Source organism: Uranotaenia lowii, chromosome 3 (assembly GCF_029784155.1).
Source record: "Uranotaenia lowii strain MFRU-FL chromosome 3, ASM2978415v1, whole genome shotgun sequence".
Classification (NCBI taxonomy): Eukaryota; Metazoa; Arthropoda; class Insecta; order Diptera; family Culicidae; genus Uranotaenia; species Uranotaenia lowii.
Genome location: NC_073693.1, coordinates 37731669 through 37744445, shown reverse-complemented (window position 1 = coordinate 37744445; position 12777 = coordinate 37731669). Strand labels below are relative to the sequence as shown.

The window sequence follows — 12777 nt, the reverse complement described above, 5'->3', positions numbered from 1 at the left end:
GACCAAAATTCAACCCACTAGTCCCAACGGGTCGAAAAGTTGCGCAATGCACGAAAGAGTTGCCCTTTTTGTGAGTTTAGCATCTGTCGGAGGTTTCAAATCGATACTAAATTTCAGTAAATCTGTGCCCGGTTCCCAATGAAGCCCAAGTGTTTTTAGTGTCTGATCATGATCGAAATTTATCGACTGCTGAAGCGCCCGTCGCTCAGCAGGAATGCCATGCATAATCGCTTCGTCGTTCGAAGCCCATTTCTGTAGCGGAAAGCCAGCCTTGAGGCACATCGCTACCAGCTGGTCTCGCAGCTCGACTGCTTCTGCCACCGTCTGTGCCCCGGAGAAGATATCGTCCATGTAGACATCCTCTCTGATAACCCTCGCTGCCTTCGGGAAACCCTCCGCCTCATCGATTGCCAGCTGTTTGAGAACTCGAGTTGCCAGGAAAGGAGCCGAAGCTGTGCCATACGTCACCGTCTTGAGCTCGTACGTTTGTATCGGTTGATCGGGAGATGAGCGCCAGAAGATTCTCTGTAGTGGGGTATCATCAGGATGCACGAGAATTTGCCGATACATTTTTTCTATATCAGCAACCAAAACAAACGGGTACAATCGAGAGCGCATCACGATCGCTCGCAAGTCTTGTTGTATTGTGGGGCCCACCATCAGCGCATTGTTGAGCGATACACCCGTGGAGGATCGGCTTGACGCATCGAATACGACACGGACCTTGGTCGTAGTGCTGCAATCTCGGATAACGGGATGGTGAGGGAGATAGTATGCCTGTTTGGTAGTATGCTCGCACTCGGTCACTAGTTCCATGTGACCGAGCCGAATATACTCCGTCATGAACTCTCTGTATTTCTCACCTAGCGAAGGTTCTTTTTGGAGTCGATTCTCCATCAACTGGAACCGACGAACAGCTGATCTTGAGTTGTCGCTCAGCTGATTGATGACGTCACGTTTCACTGGTAAACAAACGATGTAGCGACCTTCGGAATTGCGACTAACGGTACGGCAGAAAAATTCTTCGCACTTGCTTTCTTCGGGGGAATAAGATGATGATGGGAATGCGCTTTCATCTATTAACCAAAACTTTTCCATTTGGTTTTCCAATCTTTTGAGAGTGGCTACCTGACAAGTCTTAGGGGTGGTTTGTGGAATGCTTGCGTTGGATGTTGTTTTTCCCGAGACGACCCATCCGAATACAGAATTGATTACCGACGGCATTGATTCACCCAAGTAGATATGACCAGGGGGTGAAAAAAGATCGAAAAATATCTCGGCTCCCAGCACGAGATCAATAGTGTGCCTTTGATGGAAATCGGGATCGGCAAATTGTAGGTTTTTGGGGATTGGCCATTGGGAAGTGTTAACGTTAATAGTGGGCAGATCTATGGTGACTTTTGGTAGAATTAGGAATGGTAGTGTTGTTGTGTAATCTGATGTGCGGGACTTAATGATTGCATTAAATTGGAACTTGACTTTCGTCGATGAGCTTCCAATTCCTGCTATGGGAACATTAACTTTGCTTCTTCTGACCTTCATGAGGTTGTACAAGCGACTGGTGGCAAAACAACATTCGCTGCCAGAATCGAGTAAGGCACGAGCTAAATATTGGTTTCCTACGTCATCGACTACCACCACAAAGGCCGTGGCTAAGATTACTCGGGATCGATCGAAGGCTTGTGAGTGGCAACTGGTGCTGGTGCTGGTGATCCCGGAGTGAGCTACGTTGATTCTCGGAGCAGCAGCTGGAACTGACGATGACGATTGTTGTTCGGCGCTGACCGGTGGTGTGTTGGCGATTGTTCTAGCGGAGTTTGAATTGGTGTGGGTATGTGTGTTGGGGCAGAGAAGCGTGTGATGTCTGGATCGGCAATTTTTGCAGCAGTTATCCGACGGACATTCGCGCGCATAGTGTCCTCGTCGGAAACAATTTAAACATAGCCGGTTTCGTTTCGCGAGTGCAGTTTTTTCAATCAGTGGTAATCTTGTGAAACTGGGGCATTGGAAAAGGCTGTGGTCTTGGGGGCAAGCGATACATTTTCGCATTCTGGGCTCTGGGAATGAAGTGTGGTTGGCTGAACGGGTGTTATTGGGACGACGATAATGTGATTGTGATTGGGGTTGGGATTGGGATTCATTTGGTGGCTTGGACGACAATTGTTCGAGAACATTTACTCGGCGCTGGATGAAATCGGTAAGTTCTTTAAAAGTAGTGGTTTCGGAAGCGGACGAATGTTCTTCCCAATCCCGACGGGTGATGGGATCTAAGCGGCTAGCAAGAAGATGGATCAACAAAAGGTCCCAATGTTCGGTGGCTTCTCCTAGCTGCTTTAGAATGCGTACGTTGGCTTCGAATTTTTCGACCAACGAATGTAAATCATTATGAGATTCTCGGCGAAATATCGGGAAGTCGAAAAGGGCTTGAACATATGTTCTTTTTAGCATTCGCGAGTTTTGGTAATGCTGTGATAGCAAATTCCAAGCAACGGGATAATTTGTGGCGGATATCGGGATAGTTTGAACAAGTTTTAGTGCTTCTCCTGATAGTGATGAGCGCAAGTAATAAAATTTTTGAATGCTCGATAATTCTTGCGACGAGTGAACGAGTGAAACAAATAAATCGTGGAAGTTGAGCCAGTTCTCAACATTTCCACAAAATATGGGCAGTTTAACGTCGGGCAATTTAACGTGCGTGTTATGGGGCTGTGTAATGTGAGATGGTGTTTGTACTGTGGCTTGTGGGGGGCATTTTTGCAGCAGAAATCCCTTTACCCTGTAGTATGCTGTTTCAAAGGCAGTTTTTTGCTCGAGGTACTTATCTAGTGCTTCAGGTGTTTCGTCCAGGGTTTCCAACTCAGACTGGACCTTCGCGTACTCGGACCAGATTTCGACGACTGCTTCTAGTCGGACTGGTGCCTCTGCGGTGTCTCGGGGTTCTTGGAAACCATCGACGAATCTGCTGATGTTGAGGAAGGATGTTGATAAACTGCGCCGACGGGCTTTGAGGCTGCGCAGTTTTCGCTCGGTGGCCGACATGATGAGCGATGTTGGATCTAAAAAGTCAGACCAAGTAGCTCGGCAAGCAACAGTTAATTTATTGGAATCCTAATTACCTTTTCAAGGCAAGGAATTTGCCTTGTATTTCAATAAATTCTGCTGCTACTGATGTGTCGCTTGAGTGTTTTTGTTGTGTGGTGATGGTCACAGCTGATGTGGGGTGCTTGACCGAAGAAAGTTGATGCTGATGATTTGTTCCAGGCACGGGTGGGTATCGAATCGATCCGCGGTGCTCCGACGGAGATGATGTGATGTGTGTAGCCGATTATGATGAAAGGTGCAACAAGAAGAGATCCGGTAGGGATGATCACGGAATGTAAGTGGATTGGAATGCTACTAACCTTCTCGATAAAAGAAATCTGCCTTGTAAATTTCTATTTATCGAGTTGTACTGCGTTCCTCAAGATGGCGCTTGGCATCCGCGGCTGCGATGGCGTTGGGGCTATCGGCACTGTAGCTTCCAGATAGGTCTAATCCTGGTTTGTTCCGGATTCAGGGCCTCATCCGGTTCGAAGGACCAAATGTCGAGAGCTCAGGGTTGCAGTGGGTGATTCCCAGACATTAATGATGCGGACACTAGCTCCCAAATTTTCGGGTAAGTTTCTTATTCACTTTTCCGTTCGTATGGTCCAATGATGACACAACTTTCACATATAGTTCAAACAATTTATTGCACAATATAAACACACTTTATTTTAACTTTAACTAAAACTTTAACGACTTATATTTAACTTTATTTCTAACACTTAACAAATAACAGAAGTAACGAATAGTAATGGGACTCTTTTCGGCCTGGCCGTCTAGTCGTCGCGCTGGAACAAATCGAAGTGATGGAGAATGGCGATTCGAAGCCAAGCCAAGCTTTCTTTTCGCTGGCGAAGAAAGCGTCCTTTCTTCCGCCAAACAATTCGCTGCTTGCAGAACAATAATTTCAAAGGAGATGAAATCTTTCACGCGCTGCGCGCGCCTTCGCGTACTGCGCCGTGTCGAATCTCGATGCCTCGCTCGCTGCTCGATTACCATGCCGGAACAGCTTTAATTATGACAATATTTTATCTGAAGGATACAGTTTTATTAGAGTTGCGATAAAACAGTCGATTTACTCTCGTAGATCTTTTTTTGTTAATTGACCCTTCAAAAGCAAATTTTTTAAACTTTATATCCTTTTCAACACAGACCAAATTAAAATGGGCTTAGGGATGAAATATTTGTCATAATTAAAGCTTTCTGAAAACCTGAAAGAAATCGGCCGATAGAAACCTAAGAAAATGGTGCAAAACTTGGTTTACATATTCCTTCCAAACAAAACTTTTTATAATTCCACAAAAATTTCAAAGTCATTGCGCAATCCCTTTCCGTGGTCCGATTTCCTTAAATTAAGCATGGTACATTGTGCTAAATCTTAGGTCAATTTAAGCTTGCAACTTGTAATATTTTCATAATTCGTCTGATTTGTCCATCAACAAACTATCAATAGATCAAAGGCTCTTAAATTTATCAAAAATTTCTCCTTTCCTTTGCAGATGAAATAACTAATATCAAAAAAGTTTAAAAACAAATTTTAATGCTTTTATGAATAAGTTTGTCCTAGAATTGTTTTTTTAATGATATTCACCTGATCACACAAATTAATTTTGTGTGTTGCAAACCTTATCTGTTTTTATGGGCCTTTATGGATTCAATGCACTTATTATTTTGGGAATAATTGGAGCCAATTAATTCATCATCAAATCATATAATTAGTTAAGTATTCAAGCTGCTTTAGTTATTTGAGTATTAATTTTTAGTTTGATTTATTTCTCGTAGCTGAAAATTTAATTTCGTGTCGTCACAACGGTTTCCTATCTGTGAATTTAAAAAAAATGGCGCGTTGTGACGTCACGAAAAAAATCGCTGTAAAAAATCAAAATTAAAGAAAATCCTTAAATGTCTTACTATAAATCATTGAAAATTGGCCAAATGGAACAAAACAACAAACTTGTTCTCTCAAAAAAATTTTAAAAATTTGATTTTTGAGTTGTTGCACTTTGTTTTAAAAACCTAATAAAATGTGATTTAAAGATCTTTTTTTTAACATTTTAAAATGTTTCCCACACGAGAAAATTATAATAAAAATATTTATTCCAATATGTCAATCATTAGAGTAGGGGAGAGTGAGGTAACGTGCTCCACTCTGAATATCTTGGATGTGCACTGAGATTGAAATCTCAATCCAACTGTCGTAAGCATATTTTTCTATATGTTGTTGACTTAAATACGCTTCTATTATTTATCAAGCTTAAAAAAGTTTTAAAAAAATTACTTACATGATTAAACAAGCACCCGCTTATTGCATCGCTGGGTAACCTAAAGTTTATAACAAAACTATGCTCATGCGCTTATGATCTAAGTGTTGTCATGTTCTTTCACGTGGAAAAGAAATTTTTGGTGAAACATCAAACACAAACGTAACCAATTTGCAAATCATAGCTTGTGGGGAATCGAGGGCCACAAATCTTGGACCACCTATATTTGTTATATTTTTTATACACATTCAGAACTTAAAATACGTTTTTCTTATCTGTAAAGTTTTCTATTGCCAAATAAAGAGTTAAGAAAAATAATTTGTCCATTCTTTATAAGGAATTTTGCCAGAAAGTTCGCGAGCCAGGTTTTTGAATCGATTCGATCATACACAACTCTTTTTTTTATTTCCTCATCTGAAATTGCTTTAAAATAACGAAATGAATTTTGAAATTACAGTTTTGGGTCAACTCATAAACTTTGTATATTATTTGGTAAATTTGGATTTAGTGGCTCACGATTCCTTACCATTTTCCAAAATTCAAAAAAATATTGCTTTTTTAATACAGTCCGAACTTGAGGAAAATAAATTATTAAAAAATAAAGAAAATTTCATAATGATACCTTAAAAATGTAGAAAACCATACCATTTTTTATTTTCATTTTATTTTTAATAATAAAGAATGGAATGGAACAAAGAAAAAAAAAAGGGCCCATTATTCCCCACTCTCCCATATGTTACAAACTTCTTAAAGGGTGATACGGTCAAAATTTGGTCAAGGGAAAAACGCGTGTGAATCGGTGAAATCGTTTAGAAAGCCAGTTTGCCTTGAACTGCTACTCGTCCTTAGCAGTTTTTTGGTCTTCTTTTGGTTCCGCTTGACAATAGCCCAGTATTTCTCAATTGGGCGGAGCTCTGGCATGTTGTGAGGGTTTTGTCCTTGGAAACCACCTGCACGTTGTAGGCGGCGTACCACTCCATGGCTTTTTTACCGCAAAGGCAAGATGCCAAATCTGGCCAAAACAGTACGGAACAACCGTGTTTCTTCAGGAAAGGTAGCAGACGTTTATTCAAACACTCTTTCACGTAAATTTCTTGGTTAACAGTCCCGGAAGCTATGAAAATGCTGCTTTTCAAGCCACAGGTACCGATGGCTTGCCAAACCAGATATTTCTTCGCGAACTTTGACAGTTTCATGTGCTTGAAAATATCTGCTACCTTTCCCCTTCCTTTTGCCGTATAAAACTCCTGTCCCGGAAGCTGCTTGTAGACGGCTTTGACGTAGGTTTCGTCGTCCATTACCACGCAGTCAAACTTCGTCAGCATCGTCGTGTTTAGCCTCCGGGATCGCGCTTTGGCCGTCGTATTTTGTTTATCATCGCGATTTGGAGTCACTACCTTCTTGTAAGTCGATAGTCCGGCTCGTTTTTTGGCTCGATACACGGTTGTAAACGATACACCCAGCTTATTTGCGGCATCTCGGAGAGAGAGGTTAGGGTTTCGCTTGAAACTACCGGCAACTCTCTTTGTCGTCTCAGCGGCTTCCGGTTTTCGATTTCCCCCCGATCCAGACTTCCTGGCTGTCGACAAACGTTCCTCAAACACTTTAATTACATTTGTAACGGTTGATTTGGCAACTCTAACCCAAGTAACAATTTAAGTTTTATTCCAACCTTAACAGTTCGCTTAAAACTATTTCCTAAAGCTACTTTATAAGCCAAAGCGCATTCTACGCATTAGCACAACTACTTTAAAGCTAACATATGGCCAAAAGGGCCCATTTTGTTAACGTTTTTAAAGCTAATTCTATACGCTATAATAAAACATCCAACAGAATAGTTTTATTCGACCTTATAGACATAGCTTTAAGAAACCTTTTAGAGCCCTCTTCAGACTATCCACAGCTCTTTTAAAACTACGTCGTGGAATCTGATAGGAATTTTACTGTGGGAGCTGTGAAATCTGATAGGAATTTTACTGTGGCAGCTGTGGAATCTAATAGAAATTTTACTGTGGGAGCTTTCTGTTCCGTGTTTTTTCTCGTTTTATCACTTACTCTTCCAAGCATTTGATGATAGGTAAAGATTCCATTTAAAATATTTTAAAAATATTCTCATTCTCATTTTCAATATATCTAAGCAAGAAACTTCCTGCAACCTCAGATTTCTGGTGAAGTATATACGAAATAGCATCAAAACTTAAGCGCGCCTCAAAGAAAATCAAGGTTGACCATATTTTAAGCATTATTTAAATAAAAAAATTATAATTAAAGGAAAAATAAATTGGCTCAAAAGATGCAACTTTTGTTTTGCGTTGAAATTCATCACCTATACAACAAATAGTACCGCCAACATTGTCAAATTTGATGAAAATGTCTAGTTTTTAGTATTAAAGTATTATTTCCAGCAACATGGCGTCAGTAATTTCGATTCAATTTCACAATTAACATGGTGTACAGTAAATTAATACTGAAAATCTTAAGGCAGTTGTAAAACAGTGTTAAAATGGTTTTATGCCGGTTAGAAAAATGTGGTAATAAAACTATTTCAATAAACAGTTTTTAAATGGTTTTAAGAGACCTTGAATCACAGCTTCGTTTGACGTTTCTCTTAATGGAATACACGCTCATGATGGATTTATCCATTTTTGAGAAAAAGAAGTTTTTCGCAATAAATGAGAACATTTCGATTTGTAGCTTGGAAAAAGGCATTCTTGCAACTTTTTGTTTTGTTTCCTTTTAACTATGAATAGAGGATGGTCAATTATCTTTTAACAACAAGTAGCTATCAAATAATCTCAAACTGTTTTGGAATAGAACATTTTCTGTCATCAAAAACCTGGCCTCAAAGCTAAATAATAACCCGCATAAATGAAGATTATAATCAAATGATTTTTGAAGCGTAATAAAACGTTTAGCAAACGATTATTGACATTGCTTGAATCGTGAATTCCGAAATGATTGAATTTTGAATGTGTAGTTAGGTTATGTAAAACAGTTAAAAACTGTTAAAACAGTTGTATGGGAAAACAATTGGAAGCGATAAAACGATTCTTTAAAACGTCCTTCGGATGTTTTGCTTACTATTACCAGAACTGCATTACGCTTTAAATAAATCGTTATTTTCAATGATCGGCCAATGCTAGTGGTCTTCATTCAGAATATATCATCTGAAATTTGTTGAGGCTGATTTAGAATGAGCATTTTCGCTTGTGATGAAACTCAATTTCTCCGTCTTTGCTGAGTAGAAACCGGTTTCTGCAGTCTTCTAGAAATTTGGACGGTTGATCTGAAAATAATTTTGTTAGTTCTGGATTGGATGACGTAAATAAAGATCAACTTCGCATTGAGAGACAGAGATGGATAAATAAAACGTGTAGTTTAATAGGCATACTTGTAAATGAATTTTCTAGTACAGTTATTCTTATCGAATCAGAAGAACAGTTTATTCACAGTAGGCTTTTATTCGAATTGAGCGAATAATTATGTGGACTGATTTGCGGTTGTTTTGAAATATGAATGCGGATACAACAAAGTTGTTTTTATTTTTCAGATGAATTAAACTGTGTTAATTTATATCATTTTGATAGCACGCTTTTCTCAATTTTGAGTGATAATCCTTTCAAAAAAGGTTATGCTATCTCAAAAAGAGGTAAAAAAGTTTAAGCGTGTATACGTTCTTCTCGATTGTCAAATCATCTGTCACTTAGTTTTATCATGCCTACATCCAATGTTCCAATAAAACAGTTTTTCAACTTGGTTTGAACGCTAGTTTTAAAAGCGCATTGAGCGCATTATTAAAACTGGTACCAAAGCTCTAATAAAAACAGGAAAATATGTGTTTTATTGAATCTTTAGCAATACTTTTGCAACTTTTTTACAACACTCTTAAGATAGTGTTTTATTCAAGTTTTAGCAAAACTTTCAGGGCTCTTTTAAAACACACGATAAATGAAGCATTTCCTATGTTACAATAAAACCGTTTTAAAAATTGGATGCCATCGAAAAGTCTTCATAAAACAATATTAAAACTCAAAAAAGCCAATTGGCTTGATCTGTGTTACTTGGGTAAGCTATTTTGCCAGCTTTGCGTGCGAGTAGCTCGGATTTTCGCGATGCGCGAGCTAAATTTTGATACGCTGCTCTTCTTCTTTGGACGGCATTTTTACAACTAAAGAGTGAATTCCAAAATCAAAATAGGAGCAACATTCTACACACACACACCTGCAAAATGAGGGGTGTTCAGGTTTTTTTAAATGCAAAATTGAAAGAAATACGTCAAGTTGATACTAAGCTAATTTTGACCGTATCACCCTTTATTGCCTTACAGAGTTTCTACGATAAAGACCTTTATGCCTGTTTTAAAAACAAAAATTTCTTTTCATAATTGGATAAAAAAAAGTCAACAACAAAATCTTTAGTAAACTGAGAAAGTAACGTTTATCTAGTAAGTGCATTATCCATAGATGACAATAAAAGCACAACAACAATCCATATCTAAAGGCAGCGATTTCCATCTCAATCAACTCTCATGCAAATCCAAGATGATCCAGTACACACTCACTGACTGACTATTCTAAACAACTGAATGACCGCCCGACTCTCAACTCAACTGCCATGCACCAATCTAGCCCAATCAACCCGATTTATCATTCATATTCATAAAGTTCCTTTTATCTACTGTGTGTTTTTTCTTTCTTCTCTTTCAGAACATAAACTTTCAATCACAACTAGCGATTTGAGGGGATTATCCAGCGCAAAACCCCCTACCCCGGGCGTGTCGTTATTTGCTGAATCGTTGAGTTGAGGCTGTAAGACATTCCCCGCGGTTCAGTTCAGTCGGTGAACTCATCGGGTCCAGATCTCGGGTGACCAGCAGCCTTAAGGCTTTAAGTCGGTTCTGGTTGCGTGTTGCGTGTGTACTTTACCGATTTAATTGAGGGGATCTTCCACGGAGTACGTCTGAGTTATACGGAGTCTGACAGTGAAGGGTGATGCTGCTCTAAGAAGTGTCTCAGAGATCGGGGGAAAAAGTGCACAACTGTCAGTCCTAGTTCTGGGTCTGGCTAGAGTCTTCACGAGCTGTAATTGAAAATTATTCGCCGCTCATCATTCAGTTGAGGTCGACTTCAACTGAGTTGACTGCTGGAGTGTGTGACATCCTCCAGTAGCTACTTGTAGGAATCGGATCAGTGGAAAAACAAGTGTTTTGTTCCGGGCTTGGCGCTGCTTTGTGAATGTGTATTTGTGAATGTATGTGGGTGGTTATTGTTTGAAGGGCTCATGAAGACGGCATCTGCAGCTGGGTCGATTTAGTTGAGGCAAATCGCCCCCGGGATCGAAACACATACGCGGGAGATCCGCAGAAAGTCAGGGGGAAAATATAGCTCTAAAGTGGTTTTTGTCGTGTAATTGAAGTCGTTCCATCCGGTTAACAGCTCAAAAAGGAAGTGAAGTGCCCTTCCGGTGGCGCGGCGTCTGGTGCCTGCTAGTGAGAAAATCATAACGAGGGCATAAAGCCTTCGGCACACGTCTTAACTACAAGAAAACGAAGCCACTCGTTTGCCTTGTGCTCAAGAGTCTATGAATGGTGCTGTGAAGAAAATTCTCAAACGGCGCCCTTTTCCTTGATAAGCTGACGAAGTTCTAACGTGTGGAAGATAAAAGAGTTGCCGTAAAGTGTCGCCGAAAAGTGTGTGTTACAAGGTTGGCGGTTGGATGCTGCAGGAAACAAATCATATCTTACTCAGAAAAAAATAAGTCACTGTGTTCCCGGGAAAACGAAACAAGAAAGCAGCAGACAAGTTCAAGCAATTTGCTGAAAACAAAAAGTGAATTCATAGCTCGAGTTTGGCAAGTGTTTGCTGAAGTGAAGTGAAATCCCTCCATGAAAAACCACCCTTCAACAGATTTCCTACGGAGCAGAAAGCAATAGCTAGTGTGTCCCCTGAAGGATTTGACCACCCTCAAAAGTCCATCGACGACAAAGTGAGTAAACACCTGTTGTAGCTGTCTCAAACAGAGAAGCAGGGATCAGTTTCAAGCCACCCCCAGGAAGAAAAATATCAACCAGTGGTCAGAGTGAATATTTGTGTCCTACTGTAAATTCTCGGACCAACATCAGAGCCCTGTATTAGTACTCCAGTAGTTTGCGGAAACGGAAGTTATCCCTGGAGCTCCGGACGGAAAATCAAAAACAGGTAAGCCATCATCGTTTTGGTTCATACTTAAGGTGGCGGGGGGAAGGATTTTGTTTGAGTTGTTGAAATTCTGCTACTGGCTACTGGCGCCAGCTATAAATGGATGTTGTTTTGGTGCCACCTTGTTTTATTAGAGGGAAAAACCGCTCGAAGCGTTCGTTGAGGTTTTGTGAAAGGTTGTTGATTCTGTTTTTTTAACTAGTGAAAGATTTTGTTTAGATTGGTGTTCTGAACATTGTGTTATTTATTTAAAAAAATCAGTATTAAATTGTCTTAATGTCAACTTCCCCAATTTTTGTTTGAAATAAATAGTTTTTACCTTTCTTGGTTTTTTGATAATCCACTGTTTTTACTGTTAAAAATCTAAAGTCCAAAGTATTTTTTTTTTAATTTTGTTAAATTTTTCAACAAAAAAATTTTTGATATGCATTTTTTTGAATGTGATTTAAGACTTTTTACAAAAAAAAACTTCAGATGACATGAAGATTTCAAGTAGTAAATTTTCAAAAAAAATTGTAAGGGGGGTCACCGACCAAATGTTTTAATTTTTGGTGAAAATGAGCCGGGAAAGCTCAATTTTTTGATCATGCAAAAATTAGCGTTACTTTTTTTTTTTCTTTAAGTCCTTCTACGAAACACACCGTGCCAAATTTGAGTTTCTGGTTTGAAAATCTGATTTTGAGTATGTTTGCCTCATTCTAGCTTAAAAAAATTGAACTATAACACAAGGCAAAAAATTTACATTTTTCAAAGATAAAATAAGGTTTAGAGTTGACTCATTTGGGAACGTTGAATATGTAATCAGTTTTGTTCTTAGTTTCCGGGATAACTGTTGATACTTGGTAACAATCAATTAAAGGAAGAAGTCTGTGCAAAAATGTATGAATCTTTGTACACGGAGATCTTTCGTATATTGTACATCCGAGAGAACCAGACTGCACATTTTTGCTCCCATATGTTTTTTCGATGCCTTTTGGGTCACCGAGCATCAATTTGAGATGATCTGGCTGATTCCTGGGTTAGTGCAATTTGTATGGAAGAGGAAATTTTTGCATATTAAATTATCCAAAAAAATCAAAAAAGCTCGAAATGAATTTGAATTTTGATTTTTTGTTTTGCCTTCTTTAAAATTTCATTTTTTATGTTTTTAGTAATATGGAAATCAGCTAAGTATTTCATAAAAAAAGCTATGACCATTTTAAAATAAAGAAAATCTGGATTCAATGAGAATTAAT

The 12777-nt window shown here is 39.0% G+C and overlaps 2 protein-coding genes across 6 annotated transcripts in view; one reads left to right on the top strand and one right to left on the bottom strand.

The window, feature by feature from the left end:
- LOC129758775 (axotactin) overlaps positions 1-12777 on the top strand; it is a 236653-nt gene that overhangs the window by 19048 nt on the left and 204828 nt on the right. For all 5 annotated transcript variants that reach the window (XM_055756393.1, XM_055756392.1, XM_055756395.1 and 2 more), the window contains exon 2: positions 10052-11542. The gene's annotated coding sequence lies outside the window, so the exon portion shown is untranslated. The remainder of the gene's footprint in view (positions 1-10051; positions 11543-12777) is intronic.
- On the bottom strand, positions 10-3039 carry LOC129752106 (uncharacterized). The gene has a single exon (XM_055747898.1). The coding sequence runs from the start codon at positions 3037-3039 to the stop codon at positions 10-12; it is 3030 nt and encodes a 1009-aa protein (XP_055603873.1).